The sequence below is a fragment of the Heterodontus francisci genome, chromosome 14 (assembly GCF_036365525.1).
Source record: "Heterodontus francisci isolate sHetFra1 chromosome 14, sHetFra1.hap1, whole genome shotgun sequence".
In the NCBI taxonomy this organism is placed as follows: Eukaryota; Metazoa; Chordata; class Chondrichthyes; order Heterodontiformes; family Heterodontidae; genus Heterodontus; species Heterodontus francisci.
Genome location: NC_090384.1, coordinates 70,717,668 through 70,742,512, shown reverse-complemented (window position 1 = coordinate 70,742,512; position 24,845 = coordinate 70,717,668). Strand labels below are relative to the sequence as shown.

General features: G+C 42.7%; 1 protein-coding gene across 3 annotated transcripts in view; it reads right to left on the bottom strand.

The window, feature by feature from the left end:
* nat10 (N-acetyltransferase 10) overlaps nt 1-24,845 on the bottom strand; it is a 91,129-nt gene that overhangs the window by 19,740 nt on the left and 46,544 nt on the right. For all 3 annotated transcript variants that reach the window (XM_068046429.1, XM_068046428.1, XM_068046430.1), the window contains exons 18-22: nt 20,477-20,551; nt 18,269-18,385; nt 9,606-9,739; nt 7,779-7,827; nt 364-466 (exon numbers count right to left, since the gene is read on the bottom strand). In XM_068046429.1, coding sequence (XP_067902530.1) covers nt 364-466; nt 7,779-7,827; nt 9,606-9,739; nt 18,269-18,385; nt 20,477-20,551 — 478 coding nt within the window. The remainder of the gene's footprint in view (nt 1-363; nt 467-7,778; nt 7,828-9,605; nt 9,740-18,268; nt 18,386-20,476; nt 20,552-24,845) is intronic.

Here is a 24,845-nt window from a genome sequence, read left to right as displayed (position 1 = left end):
AATCATAGGACACAGATTCAAGATAATTGGTAAAGGAACCAGAAATGCCAAGAGGAAACATTTCTTTAATACAGAGATCTGGAATGCACTGCCTGAAAGGGTGTGGAGCAGATTCAACAGTAATATTCGACAGGAAAACGTGGAAAAGCAGGGAAGTAGGACTGATCAGTAGCTCTATCAAAGAGCCGGCACAGACACAATGGCCTCCTATTGTGTTGCATCAAACCAGGAATTGGTGGTAGCCTATTTAAAATACAGGTTAATGTTTGTTAATGTTAAAGATAATACGCAACTTTGGTGTGCATTAGCCAATACTTCAAAGCCCTCGTCATCAATTTGTTATTGCGAAGGAATGAAATTTACCGGTCCAGAAGGCAAGAAGCCAGTTCTCTTGTGTAGATTCCACACCTTCCTCTTCATTCAGTGTCTTCAACATGATACAGGAATGTTCACCAGTCAGATCATTCTGCAGTTAACATAAAAGGACAAGTTGAATAAAAATAAAAATCGACCTAAGCACTGGAAATGACAAAGGCGTACTCTGCTCAGTCGACCTTGCAAACTCTTCATTAACATCTGGGGCCTTGTGCCAAAATTGGGAGAGCTATCCCACAGACTACTCAAGCAACTGTCTGACAGTCATACTCACCGAATCATACCTTACAGACAATACCCCAAGACTCCTCTATTACCATCCCTGGGTATGTTCCGCCTCACTGGCAGGATAGACCCATCAGAGGTGCCTTCACAGTGGTATAGAGTTGGGAGGAATTGGCCCTGCAAGTCCTCAACATTGACTCCAGACCCCATGAAATTCCTCCTTGGTTCCTGGACGTGGGCATTGCTGGCTAGGCCAACATTTATTGCCCATCCCTAATTGCCCTCGAGGTGGTGGTGGGAAGCTGCCTTCTTGAAACACTGCAGTCCATGTTGGGAAGGTAAATCCACAGAGCTGTTTGGAAGGGAGTTTCAGGATTTTGATCCAGCGACAGCGAAGGAATGGCGATATAGTTCCAAGTCAGGATGATGTGTAGCTTGAAGGGGAACTGGCAGGTGGTAGTGTTCCCATGTATCTGCTGCCCTTGTCCTTCTTGATGGTAGAGGTCGCAGGTTTGGAAGGTACTGTTGAAAGAGGCATGGTGAGTTGCTGCAGTGCATCTTTTAGATGGTACACACTGCTGCCACTGTGCGTCAGTGTTTCAGTGAGTGAATGTTTGTGGATGGGGTGCCAATCAAGCGGGCTGCTTTGTCCTGGATGGTGTCAAGCTTCATGAGTGTTATTGGAGCTGCAACCATCTAGGTATGTGGAGAGTATTCCAGACTTGTGCTTTGTAGATGGTGGGCAGGCTTTGAGGAGTCAGGTGAGTTACTCGCCACAGGAGTCCTAGCCTCTGACCTGATACAGCAAAGGCTATGGGCTCTGACAACATTCTGGCAATGGTACTGAAGACTTGTGCTTTAAAACTAACTGCACCCCTAACCAAGCTGTTCCAGTACAGCTATAACACTGGCATCTACCCAGCAATTTGGAAAATTGCCCAGGAATGTCCTCCCCACAAGTAGGAGGACAAATATAACCCAGCTAATTACTGCCCCATCAGTCTATTCTCGATCATCAGCAAAGTGACGGGAGGTGTCACTGACGGTGCTATCAAGTGGCACTACTCAGTAATAACCTGCTGACCAATGTGCAGTTTGGGTTCTGCCAGGGCCACTCGGCTCTTGACCTCATTACAGCGTTGGTCCAAAAATGGAAAAAAGAGCTGAATGCAAGAGGTGAGGTGAAAGTGACCGCCCTTGACCTCGAGGCAGCATTTGAATGAGTTTTATTTTATTCATTTGTGGGATGTGGGCGTTGCTGGCTAGGTCAGCATTTATTGCCCAACCCTAATTACCCTTGAAAAGGTGGCGGTGTGCTGCCTTCTTGAACAGCTGTAGTCCGGGGGGTGTAGGTACACCCCAGTGCTGTTAGAGGGGGAGTTACAGGATTTTGACCCAGCGACAGCGAAGGAACAGCAATACAGTTCCAAATCAGGATGGTGTGTAGCTTGAAGGGGAACATGCAGGTGGTGGTGCTCCCCTGCATCTGCTGCCCTTGTCCTTCTAGGTGGTAGCGGTCGTGGCTTTGGAAGATGCTGTCGAAGGAGTTGTGAGTTGCTGCAGTGCATCTTGTAGATGGTACACACTGCTGCCACTGTGCGTTGGTAGTGAAGGGAGTGAATGTTGAAGGTAGTGGATGGGGTGCCAATCAAGTGGGCCGCTTTGTCCTGGACAACTTCTTGAGTGCTGATGGAGCTGCACCCATCCAGGCAAGGACAGAGTATTCCATCACATTCCTGACTTGTGCCTTATAAATGGTGGACATGCATTGGGGAGTCAGGAGGCGAGTTACTCGTCCCAGAAAAGTTGAGCAAATGCCGCTTGATAGCGCTGTCGACGATCCCTTCCATCACTTTGCTGATGATCGAGAGTAGACCGATAGGGCAGTAATTGGTGGGGTTGGATTTGTGCTGCTTTTTGTGTATAGGACGTACTTGGGCAATTTTTCACATTGCCGGGTAGATGCCAGTATTGAAGCTGTACTGGAACAGCTTGGTTAGGCGTGCGGCTAGTTCTGGAGCACAAGTCTTCAGTACTATTGCCGAAACATGGTCTGGGCCATAGCCTTTGCGATATCCAGTACCTTCAGCCGTTTCTTGATATCAAGTGGAGTGAGTCAGATTGGCTAAAGACTGGCATCTGTGTCAAATGAGAGGGAGGAACTGGAGGAAATCAGTGAAAAAAAATAGTGCTAGGGAAATTAATGGGATTAAAGGCTGGCAAATCCCCAGGGCGTGATAACCTACATCCCAGAGTACTAAAGGAAGTGGCCCTGGAAATAGTGGTCATCTTCAAAAATTCTATAGACTCTAGAGCTGTTCCTACAGATTGGAGAGAGGCAAATGTAAACCCACTATTTAAAAAAAGAGGGAGAGAAAAAAAAAACAGGGAACCACAGACCAGTGAATCTTACATCAGTAGTGGGGAAAATGCTTGAGTTTATTATAAAGGATGTGACAGCAGAACACCTGGAATGCATAAATGGGATTGGGTTTACGAAAGGGAAATCATGCTTAACAAATCTACTGGAGTTTTTTGAGGATGTAACTAGTAGAATAGATAAGGGAGAACCAGTGGATGTGGTGTATTTGGATTTCCAGAAAGCTTCTGATAAGGTCCCACATAAGAGGTTAGTGTGCAAAATTAAAGCACATGGGATTGGGGGTAATATACTGGCATGGATTGAGACTTGGTTGACAGACAGGAAACAGAGTGTAGGAATAAATGGGTCTTTTTCCAGATGGCAGGCAGTGACTAGTGGGGTACTGCAGGGATCAGTGCTAGGGACCCAGCTATTCACAATATATATTTATGACTTGGGTTAGGGAACTAAATGTAACATTTCCAAGTTTGCAGATGACACAAAGCTGGGGGGGAAAGTGAGCTGTGCGGAGGATGCAAAGAGGCTCCAACGTAATTTGGACAAGTTGGGTGAGAGGGCAAATGCATGGCAGATGCAGTATAATGTGGATAAATGTGAGGTTATCCACTTTAGTTGTAAAAGCAGAAAGGCAGATTATCTGAATGGTGACAGATTGGGAAAGGGGGGGGGTGCAATGACACCTGGGTGTCCTTATACACCAGTCGCTGAAAGCAAGCATTCAGGTGCAGCAAGCAATTAGGAAGGCGAATGGTATGTTGGCCTTCACTGCAAGGGGATTTGAGTGCAGGAGCAAGGATGCAGTTATACACGGCCTTGGTGAGACCACATCTGGAATATTGTGTGCAGTTTTGATCTCCTTATCTGAGGAAGGATGTTTTTGCCATGGAGGGAGTGCAAAGAGGATTTACTAGCTTGATTCCTGGGATGGCAGGATTGACGCATGAGGAGAGATTGGGTTGTCTAGGCCTATATTCAATAGAGTTCAGAAGAATGAGAGGGGATCTCATAGAAACCTATAAAATTCTAACAGGATTAGACAGGCTAGATGCAGGGAGGATGTTCCTGATGGCTGGGGAGTCCAGAACCAGGGGTCACAGTCTCAGGATGTGGGGTATGCCATTTAGAACCGAGATGAGAAATTTCTTCACTTAGAGGGTGGTGAACCTGTGGAATTCTTAACCGCAGAAGGCAGTGGAGGCCAACTCATTAAACATATTCATGGAGGAGATAGATATATTTCTTAATGCCAAAGGGATCAAGGGATTTGGCGAGCAAGCGGGAACAGTGTACTAGATTAGATGATCAGCCACGATCTTTTTTGAATGGCGGAGCAGGCCCGAAGGGCTGAATGGTCCACTCCTGCTCTTGTTTTCGATGTTTGTGTGTTTCTATGCTGGGGCCTCAGGAGGAGGCCAAGATGGATCATCCACTCTGCACTTCTGGTTGAAGATGGATGCAAATGCTTCAGGTGTCTTTTGATGTGTTGGGCTCCCTCATCATTGAGAATGGGGATATTTGTGGAGCCTCCTCCTCCAGTTAGTTGTTTAATTGTCCACCACCATTCACGACTGGAGGTGGCAGGACTGCAGAGATTAGATCTGATCAGTTGGTCATGAGATCGCTTAGCCCTGTCTATCACATGCTGCTTCCGCTGTTTGGTATGGAAGTAGTCCTGCGTTGTAGCTTCACTTGGCTGACACCTCATTCTTAAGTATGCCTGGTGCTGCTCCTGGCATGTCCTCCTGCACTCCTCATTGAACCAGGGTTGGTCCCCCGGCTTGATGGTAATGGTAGAGTGGGGGATATGCCAGGCCATGAGGTTACAGATTGTGTTTGAATACAATTCTGCTGCTACTGATGGCCCAAAGCACCTCATGGATGCCCAGTTTGAGTATGTCATCAAGAAGCCCTGGCAAAACTGAAGTCAATGGGAATCAGGGAGAAAGCTCTCCACTGGCTGGAGTCATACCTAGCACAAAGAAAGCTGCCTGTGGTTGTTGGAGGCCAATCATCTCAGTCCCAGGACATCACTGTAGGAGTACCTCAGGGTCGTGTCCTAGCCCTAACAACAGTTGCTTCGTCAATGACCTTCCGTCCATAAGATCAGAAGTGGGGACGTTTGCTGATGATTGCACAATGTTCAGTACCAAACCCGACTCCTCAGATACAGAAGCAGTCCGTACCCGCATGCAGAAAGACCTGGACAACATCCAGGCTTGGGCTGTTAAGTGGCAAGTAATATTCACGTCACACAGGTGCCATGCAATGACCATCTCCAACGGGAGAGAATCTAACCATCTCCCTTGACGTTCAATAACATTATCCATCACTGAATCTCCCACAAACAACATTGTGGGGGTTAGCATTGACTAGAAACTTAACTGGACTAGCCATGTAAATTCTGTGGCTATAAAGAGGTCAGAGGCCAGGAATCCTGTGGCAAGTAACTGGCTTCCTGACTCCCCAAAGCCTGTCCACAAGGCATAAGTCAGGAGTGTGATGGAATACTTTCGACTTGCCTAGATGAGTACAGCTCCAACAAAACTCAAGAAGCTTGACACTACCCAGGACAAAGCAGCCCGCTTGATTGCATCCCATTCATCACTCCCCTCCACCATTGACGCACAGTGGCAGCAGTGTGTACCATCTGCAAGATGCACTGCAGCAACTCATTAAGGCTCCTTCGACAGCACCTTCCAAACCTGTGACCTCTAGCACATAGTTGGACAAGGGCAGTATATGCATGCTAACACCGCCACCTGCAAGTTCCCCTCGAAGGCACAAACCAGCCTCACAGGGAAATACATCACCTCTTCTTCACTGTTACTCAGTCAAAATCCTGGGACTCACCACCACCTTCTCAAGGGCAATTAGGAATGGGCAACAAATGCTGGTCTTAGCAGCGATGCTCACATTCCACTAACGAAAAAAATTTCCTAACGCTTTCAAAATGACTGGCTACATAACAATGTACAATGCCTCTGGTTTCTCAAAACGTGAAAATCAGTAGATTTTTTTCCTGCATACATATCGTCTAACAAATACTGCAAAATTAGGTAAATGCAGCATGTCAGTTATAAAACTCTTGTAGTGTTTGACAAGGTTATTACTTAAGGGATGACAGCAATCATTGTTGGGCTATAATGAATCAAAAACAATTTCTAAAACAAGTGCCTAGCAACCATCCCCCACATTTTGGCACGACTAGACATTTCCTCCAACTAATGCAAGTTAACCTTCAATCTCTTACCTTTCCTCAAAACATCATCAGTAATTACCCTTTCCCTCATAGCATGACTTTACTCCAACTTTCCCTTTCATTAATCCAGAGAGAGAAATAAAAAGTTAGAAAAAGTTGCTCTGCTCGATCCCTGGATGGGCCTCCATGCTCCCCGAGCATCGCTGCCCTCGGTTCTCTGAGCCGGTATTTTCAAAGTTCTTACCGTTACATCATAGCCACTTTTCATAGAATCTTCAACTCTCTCTCTCTCACACCAATGTTGCAGTAGCTGTTTTAAAAACAGTGCCCATCCCAGACCATCTCCCTCCAAATCCCAGAACGTCAAAGTCTCCCACAATCTCTCAGGCTTGGATTTACTATCTCCCCTTGTTCCTGTGCTCTCTTTCCCTCAAGTTGATTACTTACTTTCTCTCAGGCCCTCTGTTCCACCACAAACACCGTTGCCTGACCCCTGCTCCAGGTAGAATTCAGAAGATGTGAAGGAACATACTTGAATTTAGTGCAATCAGGTTGCAATGTTCTTTTCTAGTAAGGTTTAAGGATTTGCTATTGGAAGGGCTATTATCTTGGATGTTTGAAATGATGCCTTATAGTTATTAATGTGCCTATAGGTTGGTATTGCTAATAACAGTGCATTCTGTATCGTTATACAGCTTTAGAAAATGACAGCTGTACAACTCATAATAATGAACGGCAAGGCACCAACATAATTTTTAGCCATTTCAAATGGATTACAAGTTAACAAACTGCTTGACGAAGGGGAATGACAATAGCAAATCTATTAAGCGCACTCTCCAACTTCACAATCATTTTCAATCTCCCTAAATACATCTTGCTTTGGAATAAAAACCCATCATCAGCAAGGGTGTGACAAATCATTACCATGGCAACAGTATTTTCTGCAAGACTTGCATTTGCAAGCTATTAGCATTTTTCAGTTGTTAAAGCTGTTCAGACTAGTAAGATACTTTTCTTCCCATAGTTAAAGCAAACTTGACTAATTACTAATTCTGATAATATTGAAGTCTCTGATTTTATTCAGTACAACTGACTATAGCAAGATTTTTTTTTCAATGAAAGGTTTCTAAAAGAATTTGTAAATATTGCCTCCTTTAAAAGGCAAGCACAAAGTTGCTCAGTGATTTTCACTCTGTGTACAATTTAACTTGACCAGCTGATGGCAGTCTTTTTATAGAAAAATCAGCAAGTCCCAAAAAAGATCTCCCTTCCTCCACTTTAGCATACTGGTTCACCACTAACCCAAACTAGGGATTTATTGTACAGCAAATTTGTTCCATATGCAAAAAATTCAACAAGATTTTATTTCTGTGCCAACTCAATTTGATTATACAGTATAGTTCAATTTGCTTAGACAGTAATGCACAGTATATTGTTCCTTTAATCACTTGAATGAATCATTTCAAGTGCAATATGCTTGATGCTCTCCCTCATCCTGATTACTGCTTTGTACAGACTAAAGGCATTCGAATGAACACATTCTACGATTGTGAATTGTGACTTGTGACAACTGAATTGTGAATTCAAGGAACTTACGGGTGTCTGTCTTAGATATACTGGAACATATCCAGCTCGCTTCCAGAACCTTGAAATAAAACAGAGGTGCACATTTAAAAATGAGTTACAGTTTGCCTGGAAACCACTTTGGTACAAAACTTCTAAATAACTCCAACCCTGTTCCAAAGGACTTCTTGGTATTTTCATTTAATCTGGTAATGCAGCAGTCACATTCTTAGAAATTGTTTTTGCACACTTCCACGCAACTGATGCCCTGCTACGATAATTGGGAGGACACATGCATGAATAGCAGACTAAGCTATTTATCAGCTCCACATCACATTACATTTTTGCATCCCTGGAGATGCAGTCACATTTTCACCAGCAGAATGGCAATAATACTGCAAATTCTGCTTTCAACAATCTATCAACCAATTTCACTTTGAGATATATTTCTTGGGGTAGAAATGGTCCTTCTGCCCCTCTCTATCCAAAATGCAATAGTTTTCATTCAAGTCCACCAGCCAAAGAAATCTGATGAAACTTGCCCGAGGTTAAGAAAATTTGAACATGGACCATAAAGCCTAGGATTCTTCCCAAAAGTCCTCAAGTTAAGAGCCCAACATTCTACTGTTAGAGGCACTGGGCCAGCAATAGACACATTTTATATGACATGGACGGAAAAAATTCTGGAATGGGCAAACATCAAAATGTTAATCTAAAAAACAGATTTAAAAAGCCTGAAGCTCTTCCAGCTCAAAGTGCATTAGAAACATTTGTGAACAGACTAAGAATTCTATTTATTTTACTTGTTCAATGCAGCCACACTGAAAGGTTTGGTGAGGGCCGTTGTTGAAGGTATTGCTGTATGAAAAGCAGATCCCCAATTGCCTTGAAGTACTATGCTGGGGGCAGAAATACATTCTGGCTTAAAGCAGTTGGTGTTAGTACAGAAATAGGTCCTATCCAGCAGACTTGGCATTTAGATTAACTATTAAGTTGCTGCTCCACAGCTATCCCTTACTGGACTGAACAGCAACCTTCTCCCTCGGGAACACATCCATTTTCAGCTTTCAAAATCTGCGCATGCCTTTTGTCATCTAACTTCAATTACTATTCATTCAAAGGCTGACCGCTCTAGTATGAAGACAACATTATTTTGAAGGGGGTTCGCTTTTTGAGATTTAGTATTTATTAGACTACATTGTTAATAACCCAGCATGGAGCACCAGTAAGTTATATCCTAAATTTTAATTACCAGGAAAGTTGAAAAAAACAAATAGATATTACTGGAAGTGTCGAAGGGAAGAGACAACAACATTTCAGATCGAAACTAGTCATCAAAATCTAATTCTGATCAAGGGATTTTACCCAAAATGGTAACTTTTTTTAAACTAATGTTGGTGGGCCAGCTCTGTACTTTCAGCATTTAGTATTCTAAATCACTTCATAGTTATTTTAATATCTTGGATTCTGTGATAAAGCAAATGACCAAGTCAAAAGGGTGCTGCAAAAATACTTGCTCAGGTGATTTACAATAACATTTTACAGATTGTGCCATGCTCAACCAACCATGGTCCAGAGAAGAAAAGCAGTTTTCCCCAGCAAGCTTCACTTTCCATGCAAGTCCGTAAGTATAGAATAAAATTTGGTAAACTTTTTAAAAATTGTTAATATCAATATAACTTATTTTGGGAAAAACATGCATCCCTTAAATGAATTAAGAGTCAAATAATTTCCACATCACCAAAAGATAAAAAGGCTCAATAAAAATGGAAAATGTAACATGCTAAAAATAGACCAGCATGTCAGTAGCCATAAAATATTTAAAAATGTCTGCCCTATTGAGCAGACATTGTAACTTACTTCAGTAGCTTTGGGGTGAGTCCATAAGAGACTCCCAGGTAGTCAAGCTTTTCGGTTGGTCGTTCACTGAGTTTCAGCAGTAATGGTGGCAAGTCTTTGCGTGGAGACAACATCTCTTCTAGTAAACTTATAGCCTAAGTAAAAGGAGATTTTACTATGATATAAATCAGGACCATATTATTCTTCAGGTTCGTTCACAAAAACAATATTTCTATGGAGGCAGTGGCTGTGCAGCTTTAAACAAATGTACATTCCAACAGAGTTCAAAGGGGTTAACCAGTTTTTCTACTGGAATAGTAATTAGCTAATAAAAACCCTACACACAAAGCTGTTAATCTTAACCATGATGTTAAGAATAGGCACTTCTTCACAGAAAGGAATAGCAAAATAGGAGAAAAAGGCAAAGTCAACAGGATGCTTCAATGATTGACCTCAGGAACATGAACTGAAGTAGGAAGGTGCCTGCAACTAGGAAATAAGGCATGGTTGTGGGGGGAAAACAGAGAAAGAAGGATCTAAAAACAGGAAAGAAAAAATTTCGGGAATACAGAAATAATTTACTCAACAGACAAGCCTGAGGCTAATAAATAGCAGTGGAGTAGGCCATTCATCCCTTCAGGCCTGCTCTGCCATTCAACAGATCATGGTTGATCTACCTCAAATCTACCTCCTGCATCATCCCCATACCCCTTAATTCCCTTAGTACCCAAATATTTGTCAATCTCGGTCTTAAACATACTCAACGACTGAGCATTCACAGCTCTCTGGCGTAAAGAATTCCAAAGATTCACAATCCTTTGAATGAAGAAATTTCTTCTCATCTCAATCCTAAATGGTTGACCCCTTATTCTGAGACTGTGAACCCTAGTTCTAAACTCCACAGCCAGGGGAAACATCCTCCCAGCACCAAACCTGTCAAGTCCCTTAAGAATTATACATGCTTCAATTAGATCACCTCTCATTCTTCTCAACGTGAGGGAATATAGGTCAAATCCTCATGGGTCAATCCGCTCATCCCAGGGATCAGTCCAGTGAAACTTGGTTGCACACCTTCTAAGGTAAGTACATCCTTCCTTAGGTAAGGGGATCAAAACTGTACACTACTCCAAATGTGGTCTCACCAAGGACAAAACAACTGTAGTAAGAATTCTTTACTCTTATACTCCAATCGCTTTTTAATAAAAGCATTCGCTTTGCTAATTGTTTGCTGCATTTGCATGTTAACTTTCTGCAATTCATGTACAAGGTCATCTAGGTCTCTCTGAATACCAACATTTTGCAGTCTCTCACCATTTAAAAAATAACTCTGCTTTTCTAATTTTCCTACCAAAGTGATAACTTCACATTTCTCCACAATATATTCCATCTGCCATGTTCTTGCCCACTTATTTAGCCCATATAAATCCTTTGCAGCCTCCTACAGCTTACTTTCCCACCTAACTTTTTATTAGCAGCAAACTTGGATCCACGACACTCATTCCCCTCATCTAAGTTATTGATATAGAGCTGAGGCCAAAGCAATGATCTGCCTATCTAAAAATGAACCATTTATTCTTGCACTCTGTTGTCTATTAACCAATCCTCAATCTATGCTATTCTATTACACAAAATAAGGGCTCATGGGATTTGGGGTAATAACCTCTTGTATGGCACATTATCAAATACTTTTTGAAAATCCCAATACACTACATCCATTGGTTCCCCCTTATCTACCCTGCTAGTTACATCAAAAAAACTAAGATTTGTGAAACACCATTTCCTTTTCATAAATCCATGCTGACTGTGCCTAAGCATTTGATTTTTTAGGTGTCCTGTCACTATGTCCCTAATCCTGCTGCTACTATCAGGCTAACAGATCTATAGTTTACCGTTTTCTCTCTCCCTCCTTTCTTAAATAGCGGGGTTACGCTTGCTATTTTCCAATGCACAAGTCTGTTCTAGAATCTCGGGAATTCTGGAAGATCAAAATCAATCCATCCACTATTTTTCTTTTAAAACCCTAATATGCAGGCCATTAAGTCCAGGGGATGTCATCTTTTTGTCCCATTAATTTCTCCAGTATTATTTCTTTACTATTACTACTTTCTTTAAGTTCTTCATTTTCACTTAGACTAGGTTCCCCACTCTTTCCGGAATGTTTTTTGTGAGAAAGGGGTGTGTGCTTATAGTTGTAGTAAAAGACCAAGCACTAGTCCTCCAGAGCGAGTGTTAGCAGTAAAATAATGAACAGCTGTGTCCAAAAGCAAAAACATGTAAAACAGGTTTAAGACAGGCACACTGAGTTCAGCAATTTCACAGCATGACTGTCATTTTATTTATTTTATTTTTAACCATGTGCCTGCCGTAAACCTGTTTTTCATGTTTTTGCTGTTCATTATTCTGCCATTAACACACTCTGGATTAATTCTTTGTCTTTTACTACAACTACTATCACTCCCTTTGCCTTTTTGTTCTGTGACATCTGTCATTAATCTCTCCTGCCCTCTGCCCTATCACACACGTTCCTTTTTGTTCTGCTTCCCCCCTCCCCCTTTCACTTGCTCAAAGTTCATTACATTTCTAACTTTTGCCAGTTCTGATGAAGGTTCACAGACCTGAAACGTTAACTCGGCTTCTCTCTCCATAGATGCTGCCAGACCTGCTGAGTATTTCCAGTGCTTTCTGTTTTTATTTCAGATTTCTAGTATCCGCAGTATTTTGCTTTTAGATTTTAAGAATAAAATAAGTTGGGTTGGGGAAATTCACGAGTTGTTGTGTGAGCTGAGGTAGCACGAGTCTTCCTTTCAACCCTTTCCTTTCCCCTTATGCAGAGCCATCCTGTGTCGGTTGGAAGCCACTGACGCATTCGAGATTTTTCCCGATTAAACTGGGGTTTGAGATGGGGATGGGTGCCATCAATGGAGATAGCACACACACCACGTGGCCTTGAAAAATGGTGGGGGGGGGGGGGAGGAAATAGCTAAAGAGAGACTTTCTAGTCTCTGGGCCTGTGGCGGGGCTGTAATAATCAGGATTGGAGTATAATGTGGGAAAGTGTGAATTTGTCCACTTTGGGCAGAAAAGTAGAAAAGTAACATATTTAAATGGAGAAAGTTTGCAGAACTCAGATGCAGAGGGATCTGGATGTCCTAGTACACAAAACACAAAATACAGAAACAGAAAGTGATTAAGGCGGCAAATGCAATGTTGTCATTGCAAGGGAAATGGAATATAAAAGTAGAAATGTTTTGCTACAATTGTACAGGGCATTGGTGAGACCACATCTAGAGCATTGTGTACAGTTTTGGTCTCCTTACTTAAGAAAGGATATAAGAATACGGACCAAGTGCTGGAAAATGGGATTAGAATAGTTAGATGCTTGAAGAAAGACTTGCAGGTTGATAGGTAAATTGGCCATTGTAAATGACCCCTAGTGTAGGTAGATGGTAGGAGAATGGGGGAGGGGGGGGGATGTGGTAGGGAATATGGGATTAATGTAGGATTAGTATAAATGGGTGGTTGTTGGTCGGCACAGACTCGGTGGGCTGAAGGGCCTGTTTCTGTGCTGTGTAACTCTGTGACTCAATGTAACTATGACTCTGTAATTGCATTGGAAGCAGTTCAGAGAAGGTTCACTCGACAGATTCCTGGGATGAGAGCGTTATCTTATGGGTAAAGGTTGGACAGGTTGGGTCTGTATTCATTGGAGTTCAAAAGGATGAGAGGTGATCTCATTGAAAAATAAGATCCTGAGTGGACTTGACAGGGTGGATGTTGAAACGATGTTTCCCCTTGTGGGAGAGATCAAAACTAGGGGGCACAGTTTAAAAATAAAGGGTCTCCCATTTAAGACAGAGATAAATGAGAATTTTCTTCTCTGAAGATCATGGGTCTGTGGAACTCTCTTCCCTGGAGAGCAGTAGAGGCAGGGTCACTGAATGTTTTTAAGGCAGAGGTAGACAGATTCTTGCCAAACAAGGGAATCAAAGGGTATCGGGGGTAGGCAGGGAGGTGGAGTTGAGTCCACAAACAGATCAGCTATGATCTTATAGAATGGTTGAGCAGGCTCGAAGGGCCAAATGGCCTACTCCTGCTCCTAGTTCATATGTTCGTATGTATGTAGGACTGGGTGAGATTCTCTCCTTCAGTGTCTTCTGCCTGAGCTAATACAATAGCTGAAGGTCACATTGTTTTTCTTGGGATATGGTGAGCGGGCGGAAAAGTGGAGTCGATGCTAAGATCAGCCACGATCATATTGAATGATGGAGTAGGCTTGATGGGCCACATAGTCTACTCCTGCTTCTATTTCTTGTGTTCTCAGACTAGGAGGTTTATATTCACGTCCATGTGCTTATGCTGGATGGACAAGCCTAGCTTGGGTGCTCGTTTCCTTTGAGACCATACCACCCCTATTTGCGAAGGCATTGGGGAGGAGGAAAGAGAGGGCTGCCTTTGTCACTGAAGGATTTATGGAGATGAGGTCAGGAGCAGAACGTCACTCCAGGGCCGGTTTATTTCTTTCATTTCTCTCACGTCATGCACCTCTGTTATTGGTACAAGCACTGGCTTTCACCCTGTTGGGATTTGGTATCGAACTAATAGGAAGTTCTGTTTCCAAAATGGAGAACATGGACCTGGAATTTTAGTACATTCTGACCAAGTGTGCACAAAACGAGCTTGTAGTGAACACTGCTTGTTTCTCCTGGTTCATTTCCTAGTGAGGATTTGATGATGATCCTCAGAGCATCCATTATTTCCTCCCTAGCTTCCTTAACAGCCTGGGATACAATCCATCTGGCCCTGGTGATTTATCCATTTTTAAGGATGTCAGACCCTCTAGTACTTCCTCATTCATTATGCTTATTGTATCTAATATTTCACACTCCTCTTTTTTAACTACAATGTTTGCATCATCCCTCTCCGGGTCCGGTCACATTACAGGAAGGATATAATTGCTCTGGAGAGAGTACAGAGGAGATTTACAAGAATGTTGCCAAGGCTTGAAAGCTGTAGTTATGAGGAAAGATTGGATCGGCTAGGGTTGTTTTCCTTGGAACAGAGAAGGCTGAGAGGGGACTTAATTGAGGTGTACAAAATTACGAAAGGCCTAGCGGTCAATTACCAAGGGGCACAGATTTAAGGTGATCGGTAGAAGGATTAGAGGGGACATGAGGGAAAACCTTTTCACGCAGAGGGTAGTGGATGTCTGGAATTCACTGCCCGGATCGGTGGTGGAGGCAGAAAGCCTAAACTCATTTAAAAGGTACCTTGACCTGCATCTGAAGTGCTGTAACCTGCAAGGCTACGGACCAGGTGCTGGAAGGTGGGATTAGACTGGGCAGCTAGTTTTTTTCAGCTGGCACAGACACAATGGGCTGAATGGCCTCTTTCTGTGCCATAACTTTTCCATGGTTCTATTTCCTGGTAAGAAAAATGGTTGATGGGGCAGAGTAGACTTTGGACAACAAATGGCACATAATGCAAATTTAAGGCTTAATAAATTCTTCTTATACAGAAGGTGTAATAGAGCTATTTCAGGAATAGCATGAATATTTACAAAGAAAATTTGTTTTAACTCTCACAATAAATATCAGATACACAGATAAAATTAATGCGCCCATTAGTTTCAAAGCAACAAAACCCACAGAAGCAATGATACCGAACTTCCTTCAACAAGTTCAACTGTAAGGGCTGAAGAACACCAAGGAGGTGGAGGTGAGAGTAAAAAACAAGGCCGCATAAACCCTGCAAAATTAAGGGAATACGAAGACAGCTACTTGAATTTTGTTTTTATTTGTATTGGAAGTGGCGATACACATAAAAAGCAGTGTGTATTTTGTGCAGAAGTACTTTCCAATGAATCTTTGAGACCTTCCAAATTATCAAGACATTTAATTGCATATATAAAGGACATGCAACATTTGATTTTTTTTGAGCAAAAGGTTAAATCAAAATGGTCAGTATTAAAGCAGTGACGTAATCCACAACCATCTGATGAAAAGCTTGCAGTCTCATCCTATTTCATGTCGCAGAAAATTGCTAAAGCAAAAAAAATGTTTGCTGAGGAGTTGATAACGCTATGTGCCATTGAAATCGTAAGGGAAATGTATGGATAGCAGATGACAGATGGTAAAAAAAGGTCCAGTATCAAATTACTTTGTCAAACGGTGGATTGGTTTAATGTCAGAAGACATTGTTGCAGTGCACTGATCAGCGATGGGCAATAACTTTGTTACATGCTTGATGAATCCCAGGCATTTCTAACATGTCCCATTTACTCATCTATGTTCGTTGTGTGTGGAATAGGAAATAAAAGATGATTTTTCTCTTTGCAAAAAACTCAAAACAACAATACTTTTGAACTGTTGGATGATTTCATGAATTAGCAGAAATCAGCTGGTTAAACTGCATTGGGGTGGGCATTGTTGGGACTTTAGCAACGCTGGAAAGCATTTTGCATGTTGTGCAAAAATCAAAAGCCATTGCTCCTCATGCTATTTGAACACATTACTTTCTAACACCAAGAGGTGCTTTGTGCAAAAGATACTGAACAAGGTTTCACAGTGTCCTCTACACAGTAGTCAAAAGTCATTGACTTTCTTAAATCTAGAGGAATGAACTGCAGAGGCTGAATTTTTGTTCTGGGTTTGGGACCTCGGCATCGGGTGATTTTCTGGGTCCCAATCTCGCATCGGCGCTTGATGCAATTTTTGAAGAGCAGATCAATTAGTGGCCAGGTTGCGCATTCACTGTCTAAATGAAGACAGCAGGTGGGCTCCTGAGGTTTGAGGGCCAATAGGAGACCCTACAGCAATGATACATTGGCAGCCCCACTGTCAGAGGTGGGAGCTCCCAAAGCAAGTGGGGGGACGGAGACCAAAGAGGTGCCTCTGAAGAGATTTAAATAATTTTGAGCACAGAAAAAGGCCACAGCTGGCAGCAACCATCGTGGAGTAACAATCCCTCCTCTGGATGGCCAGCGCCTGCAGCAGTAGCACAACAGCTTTGGCGGGTGCGGGGCTGGGTGGTTCCCCAGGTGGATGGAATGCTGGCCCAGTTGGTCTGCCACTGGAAGGCCACCTCAATCCCTTGGCTGTGTTTCAGCCTCACTGACGAGCCCACATGCTGACTGGAAAATGCCAGTCAGCTTCTGCTGAATGGCTAAGAGACCAGTTATTTGCAGGTGGGTTGCCAGCAACCCCCCCCACCCATCCCCCCGCCCCGAACCACCCGACAATGAAAATAGCCTGGAGGAGGGACCATGGCAGGAGACCGGCACACCGGTCAGTTGCAGGAAATTGTGGGCGCCCACCTCTGCGGCTGTTTGAAAGTTCAGCCCTAGGTGTTTTGCTGCACTTTGGGAGAAAGTGGATGCAGAGCACAATACCGTGCTTATGCATAGAGGTGAGATGGCTATCTTGCAACTGAATGCTTACCCATATATTTCCTCTTCGGGAAGAGATACTTTCCTTTTTAGCTGATAAGAAACCTAAACTGGCCAAGTTGCTGAATAATGACTGACTAAACTAGGTTACCTTGCACACATAGTGAAATGAATAAGCTGAATAAAACTATGCAAGCTTGGAGAACTTTTTTCTTGCCCAACTTGAAAGAATTGACACATTCTCAAGGAAACTGCAAGTCTGCAAAGTTCTTGACTGGGGCAGGGTGGGGTGTGGGCGTGGAAGGAACTACAGATATATTTAAGCTCTTACATTCTTTCATTCAAGAAGAAAAACATTGGCATTGACGCAGTCAAAAAAAAGAGTTGGAAGCTCATCTTTCTGGTCGATGCAACAAATTTAATACTTAATTTCCAGAACTCACAATGGAACAGTCTGTTACACGCCTGTGGGCTACAAACTTCTTTAGTGAGAATTGTGAAGCTAAACTGCCTATCTGTCTGTCCTATCAAAGCTTTAGCAGAGCTCACTGACATTTCATCAGACAGCTGCCTCAGAATCAAGTTCAGTGAAATGCCGCTGGAGATAATTTGATGCGAGTTCTGTGCTGAAATCAGCACTGCTCCTTCAGCAGCACTCAATGTTTTGTTCATATTTAGTACAACCTACTTACACGATGCTGGATTTTCAGCAATGACAATGAAAACAAAGTATGGAGCCTGGATGAACATTGGCCATGACACACGCATGTGCTTGTTGAAGATATCTCCTCGTCTTTACAGAATTGTTGCTCAACATCAAGTAAAAATAAATTATATATTTTTAATTGTATAACTAATTTTTATACAGATAATACGCTTGATTGTGTTACAAAAATTGTATAACATGGGTAGGGGTGGGGTCATCAAACAGAAAAGTTGGGAATCCAGCTATAATTGACCTCAGCATCCACCCACAGTAAGGAGAAAATCTTAATGTTTATAGGGAAGAATTACCAAAAGGTACCGAGGGAAACATACACCACAGGAGTCAATGGCATCAAGGGAGCAGAAAACAAGCAAAATATTCAACCAACGTAAAACCCAATGGTTAGAGTCTTTCTGAAGTTATTGAAGTCCAGTGACAATATGTTACATTGGCTAATAATATTCATAAACCTGCAAAGAAATGGGTAAGAGATTCTCCAGGCTTAACAATTCAGGTCTGAATGAATAAAGTAAAGTAAAATTCCTTTAAACAATTCTACTGTCAGTTGAAATTGTAAACTCAATCTCTCCATACCTCACTGCTGACGGTGGTTATCTCGGTAGATTTATGGTTCTCTTGCTCCTCTAGACAGGGGAATTTCCCTTCGTAATACATTTGTAGCAACTCTATAGCTCGGCTTCCATAGCCCATCTAGCCATAGGAACAAAATAGGAAAAAAAAATGACAAATAGACTTTAACGGATTATTGCAAACAATAATTACATTTTGATGCCTGTAATTGTGGAATTAGTACTTAAAAGTTTGAAACCCTTAAGGGAATGATTTGGTTGTATCCATTCTTCTCACATTCAATTTGAATACAGTCAATTAAAAATCAATCTGTTCTCCTTTGGCTACTGAAAACTTTAATTAAGCTTGCGTGGGTTCAACACAATTCTTGGAGACACAATTCTTCAACACAAATGGACCTCACTAGCTCACATGCAGGAAGTGCTCTTCTGGGTGTATGGGGTCCTGGGTGGATGGGGTTGATGACATTGTCAATGACATGATAAAGCAGCACAGTGGGCAACACAGAGTGTTAGCTGTGAGATAAGTTTAAATGCAGCACTTACTGAAGCAATGAAAGCAGTGGGTTGGACTTTGCGGTTAGCGGTGAACTAACGACACTTGCCGCTGATCTTGAAGAAAGCTACCCGCAAAGATCAAATGATCTCTCAGGCACGGACTTCCCCAATGAAAGTTTGTTCCTGATATCAGTCAAGGGGATCTCCAGGCGTCTACCAACAGTGATGTCATCAAGCAGGGTAAGCAGCCAATCACACTTAAGTATTCGCATAGGCAGCAAACCAGGAAGTAAAAACCACCGAATTCCTTTCACTTTTAAATTTAAACTTTTACAGAGTGAAATTATTGGGACATACACATGGGATTATGGTAGAAGCTGAAATACTATAAACAAACTTTTTTTTAAAAAGCGTGTAGTTTTTAAAAATCATAATGGAAAAATTTGACATTCCACGAACATAAAATTAGTTTTTTTTTTAGGGCCAGAAGAAAGGTTTATGGCAGTAATTATGAACACAGTACACCATTAAAAATTCAGTTATACCTCATTCAACAAGGTGCAAGCATTTTCAAGCATTTTAACAGCAACTTTAGGAACGACGTGGGGGGTCCTTGAGAGGATACAGAGGAGGTTTACTAGAATGGTTCCAGGGATAAGGGATTTTAGTGACAAGGTTAGGTTGGAGAAGCTGGGGTTGTTCTCCTTGGTGCAAAGGAGGTTGAGGTGTACAAGATTATGACAGGTTTAGATAAGGTAGACGAAATAAAAATCTGTTCCCATCAGCTGATGGTACAAGCACTAGGGGTCACAGATTTAAGGTTTTGGGCAAGAGACGCATGAGGGAATGTGAGGAAGAACTTTTTTTTTAAACACGATGAGTGGTAGTGATCTGGAACTTGCTGCCTACAAGGATGGTGGAAACAGAGACAATCAATGATTTCAGAAGGAAATTGGATTGGCACTTGAGGGAAATGAACTTGCAGGGTTATAAGAATAAAGTGGGAGAAGGGGACTGACTGGACTGCTCTAAAGAGCTGGCATGGACTTGATCGGCTGAATGCCCTCCCTTTTTGCCACAATGACTCCAAGACTGAGAGCAAAAGTGGAAGTTCCTTCCAATTCAATGATTTCCAATTGTTTGAACTCTGGAGGGGAAATTCAACAATACACCCTCTGGAAAAGTGTTGCATCACTGAATGAAACTTCTAGATTTCTGTGTTTAATTGTACATATATGGACTCCAGAAATTGTCGTCAGTTTCAGAGGAGCAATGATGGTGAAAGCTGACAATTTCATCGTCGTTACTACTGTAAAATCCTGGCCAACCTCTTAGCTGTCTACCAAACATTTTAATTGCAAAGACTGGGAAAAATTTCAACTTAGCTCCTAATGGACAGAGACACAAAACTGCCTGCGGGAGCTACAAGAATATGGTATATGAACCTACGATGAGAGGTTGTACAATGGAAGTATAAACATGCTTTATTTATAAATAGCAACATCCCTAACTCAATATTGGAGAATCAACTTTCCAGCAGCTCACCAAAATGAAAAATAAATTTGTTATTTTTAAAAAAAGACATGTACCATTCACATGGACACTATTCAACACTCGTTTACAATAAATTATGCAGCAGATTTTGAGATAAGTGCACAACCAGATAAATGAAGACATTTTAATATTCCTCCTTTAGGGAAAAAGACTTGATTACCCCTTGGTAATCTGGGTGTACTGCAATTCGAACAATACGTCCTCCAGACAAGCTTCCAAAGTCAGGATCCTGAAACTATAAAAAAAAGTACTGTTTAGTAACCTGTAACACCTGTAACTTAATAATCAGGAGGTCCATTCCTTACATTTATTGGATTGGAACTTGCAGGAAGATGAGCCAGTTAAATAAAGTTAAAGTTTCCCCTTTAGTTTATAGAGCACAACACAAAACAAGTTCCCCAATAATTTAATGAGTGAAGGCACTGCCCTGTGCCACTGAGCAGAAGGCCCCAGGTTGAATCCCTGCTGTGACAATGTATCTGATTTCAGCCAAGAAAGGGAAGGGAGGTGAGGCAAAGCAAAGGTTTCCCAATCACTACCTCTAATCCCTAGTAAAAACTGCATGTTTATGAATGCAGAGTGAGAACAGGATCAGTTTTAATGAGATAATCGCCACACTTGAACAGTCTGCCAACATTTTATAGTGGGCATGAAGAATGGCTGTTTGGGTGAGAAGAGTAATGGGGCCTGTGGCAACTAAATCGCAGCATTACTGCATTCAAGAGGAGCAGGGGGAAATGGGAAAAAAATTTGAGGGAAAGAGAAACTTAAAATAAGAATACAATACTCATTGGGCACATACATTTGGTCATTCTAAAATCACCAGCTAGCATGCCAACAGGAAAGCACTGAAGTCTTACCTGAGGAAAGCATGAAATCCTGAACCACTAAAGGAATTCAATCACAGACTCAGGAAATTTGTTGATATGCTTTGTAGGAGTAAATATATTGAAAATAGATACGGCCAACAGAGTTATAATTTTTGACCAACAGGCTGTAACTAGTGAAGTACTGTAAAAATTAGTGCTTGAGCATCAGCTGTTTACAATCTCTTATCAATGACTTAGATGAAGGGACAGAGTGCAATATAACCAAGTTTGCTGACAATACCAAAATTAGGTGGGAAAGTTTGCTGTGAGGAGGACAGAAAGACGCTAAAAAGGATTTAAACAAGTGACTGGCAAGAACATTGCAGGTGGATCATGTGGAGAATGTGAAGTTATCCACTTTCGTAGGAAAAACGGGGCAGGAAATAAAACAATTTTAAAAAAAAAAGTGAGACACTGGGAAATGTTGATATCTAGAGGGATTTGTGTTAACTGTATATCAATTGGGTGTCAATTGTATTCATGGAGCTAGTAATAATTTGGGACTCATCTGTACTCAATATAGGAGCAGGTTGAAAGGGATTGTTGAAGGTGCACGATATGTAATCTATGTCGCTGCAAATAAAAGTTATGTGTATAAAGACTGAGCTCCAGTGTTCTATCCTTCACTGCCTGGCTATCAGAGTTCTACCAATCTGGGTCGCCTTGTACACAAATCAAAAGACTAACATGCAGGGACAGCAAGAAACTAGAAAAAACAAATGGTATGTTGGCTTTTATTACAAGGGGATAGGAGTATAACTGTAGAGGTCTTACTGAAATTATATGCAGCCTTGCCGAGATTACTATGTAATCTATGGGTGTACTATGTACAGTTTTGATCTGCTAAACCAAGGAAGGTCTTAGAGCAACTGTACAGTCATAGAGTGATGGAGTTATACAGCACAGAAACAGGCCCTTCAGCCCATTGTGTCTGTGCCAGCCATCAAGCACCTACCTTTTCTAATCCCATATTCCAGCACTTGGACAGTAGCCTTGTATGCTATAGCGTTTCAAGTGCTCATCTAAATACTTAAGTATTGTGAGGGTTCCTGCCTCTACCACCCCTTCAGGCAGTGTGTTCCAGATTCCAACCACCCTCTGGGTAAAAAGTTTTTTCCTCAAATCCCCTCTAAACCTCCTGCCCCTTACCTTTAATCTATGCCCCCTGGTTATTGACACCTCCGCTAAGGGAAAACGTTTCTTCCTATCTATGCCCCTCATAATTTTTTTTTTTTAGATTAGAGATACAACACTGAAACAGGCCCTTCGGCCCATCGAGTCTGTGCCGAACATCAACCACCCATTTATACTAATCCTACACTAATCCCATATTCCTACCAAACATCCCCACCTATTCCTATATTTCCCTACCACCTACCTATACTAGTGACAATTTATAATGGCCAATTTACCTATCAACCTGCAAGTCTTTTGGCTTGTGGGAGGAAACCGGAGCACCCGGAGAAAACCCACGCAGACACAGGGAGAACTTGCAAACTCCACACAGGCAGTACCCGGAATCGAACCCGGGTCCCTGGAGCTGTGAGGCTGCGGTGCTAACCACTGCGCCGCCCCTCACTCATGTCCCTCCTCAGCCTTCTCTGCTCCAAGGAAAACAACCCTAGATATCCAGTCTCTTCATTGCTGAAATGCTCCAGCCCAGGCAACACCCTGGTGAATCTCCTCTGCACCCTCTCCAGTGCAATCACATCCTTCCTATAGTGTGGTGACCAGAACTGTACACAGTACTCCAGCTGTGGCCAAACTAGCATTTTATGCAGCTCCATTATAACCTCCCTGCTCTTATATTCTATGCCTCGGCTAATAAAGTCAAGTATTCCATGTCTTCCTAACCACCTTATCTATCTGTGCTGCTGCCTTCAGTGATCTGTGGACAAGTACACCAAAGTCCCTCTGACCCTCTGTAGTCCCTAGGGTCCGATCATCCATTGTATATTCCCTTGCCTTATTCGTCCTCCCAAAATGCATCACCTCACACTTCACAGGATTAAATTCCATTTGCCACTGTTCCGCCCATCTATATCGTCCTGTAATCTAAGGCTTTCCTCCTCACTATGCACTACACTACCAATTTACGTGTCATCTGCGAACCTACTGATCATGCCTCCTATATTCACGTCTAAATCATTAATGTACCCTACAAACAGCAAGGGTCCCAGCAATGATCCCTGAAGTACACCACTGGTCAAAGGCTTCCAATCGCAAAAACAACCCTCAACCATCACCCTCTGCTTCCTGCCACGAAGCCAATTTTGGATCCAATTTGCCAAATTGCCCTGGATCCCATGGGCTCTTACCTTGTTGACCAATCTCCCGTGCGGGAGCTTATCAAAAGCCTTACTGAAGTCCGTGTAGACTACATCAACTGCTTTACCTTCATCTACACACCTGGTCACTGCCTCGAAAAGTTCGATCAAATTTGTTAGACATGATCTCCCCTTGACAAAGCCATGCTAACTATCCCTGATTAATCCCTGCCTCTCCAAGTGGAGATTAATCCTGTCCCTCAGAATTTTTTCTAATAGTTTCCTTACCACTGATGTTAAACTCACTGGCCTGTAATTACCTGGTTTATTCCTACTACTCTTCTTGAATAGTGGTACCACATTCACTGTCCTCCAGTCCTCTGACACCTCTCCTGTAGCCAGAGAGGCGTTGAAAATTTGCGTCAGAGCCCCTGCAATCTCCTCCCTTGCCTCACATAGCATACATCTCATCTGGGTCTGGGGATTTATCCACTTTTAAGCCCACTAATAACGCCTCCCTTTCAATGTTAATTTGTTCAAATATCTTCTTCTTTGGCCTCCTTGCCTCGAGAGACAATGGATAAGCGCCTGGAGGTGGTCAGTGGTTTGTGAAGCAGTGCCTGGAGTGGCTATAAAGGCTAATTCCAGAGTGACAGACTCTTCCACAGGTGCTGCAGATAAAAATTGGTTGTTGGGGTTGTTACACAGTTCGCTCTCCCCTTGCGCTTCTGTCTTTTTTCCTGACAACTGCCACGTCTCTTCGACTCGCCATACTTTAGCCCTGCCTTTATGGCTGCCCACCAGCGCTGGCGATCACTGGCAACTGACTCCCACAACTTGTGTTCAATGTCACAGGACTGCATGTCGCGTTTGCAGACGTTTTTAAAGCGGAGACATGGACGGCCAGTGGGTCTGATACCAGTGACGAGCTCGCTGTACAATGTGCCCTTTGGGATTCTGCCATCTTCCAAGCGGCTCACATGGCCAAGCCATCTCAGGTGCCGCTGGCTCAGTAGGGTATATATGCTGGGGATGTTGGCCGCCTCGAGGACTTGTGTGTTGGAGATACGGTCCTGCCACCTGATGCCAAGGATTCTCCGGAGGCAGCAAAGATGGAATGAATTGAGACATCGCTCTTGGCTGACGTACATTGTCCAGGCCTCGCTGCCATAGAGCAAAGTACTGAGGACACAGGCTTGATACACTCGGACTTTTGTGTTCCGTGTCAGTGTGCCATTTTCCCACACTCTCTTGGCCAGTCTGGACATAGCAGTGGAAATCTTTCCCATGCACTTGTTGATTTCTGCATCTAGAGACAGGTTACTGGTGATAGTTGAGCCTAGGTAGGTGAACTCTTGAACCACTTCCAGAGTGTGATTGCCGATATGGATGG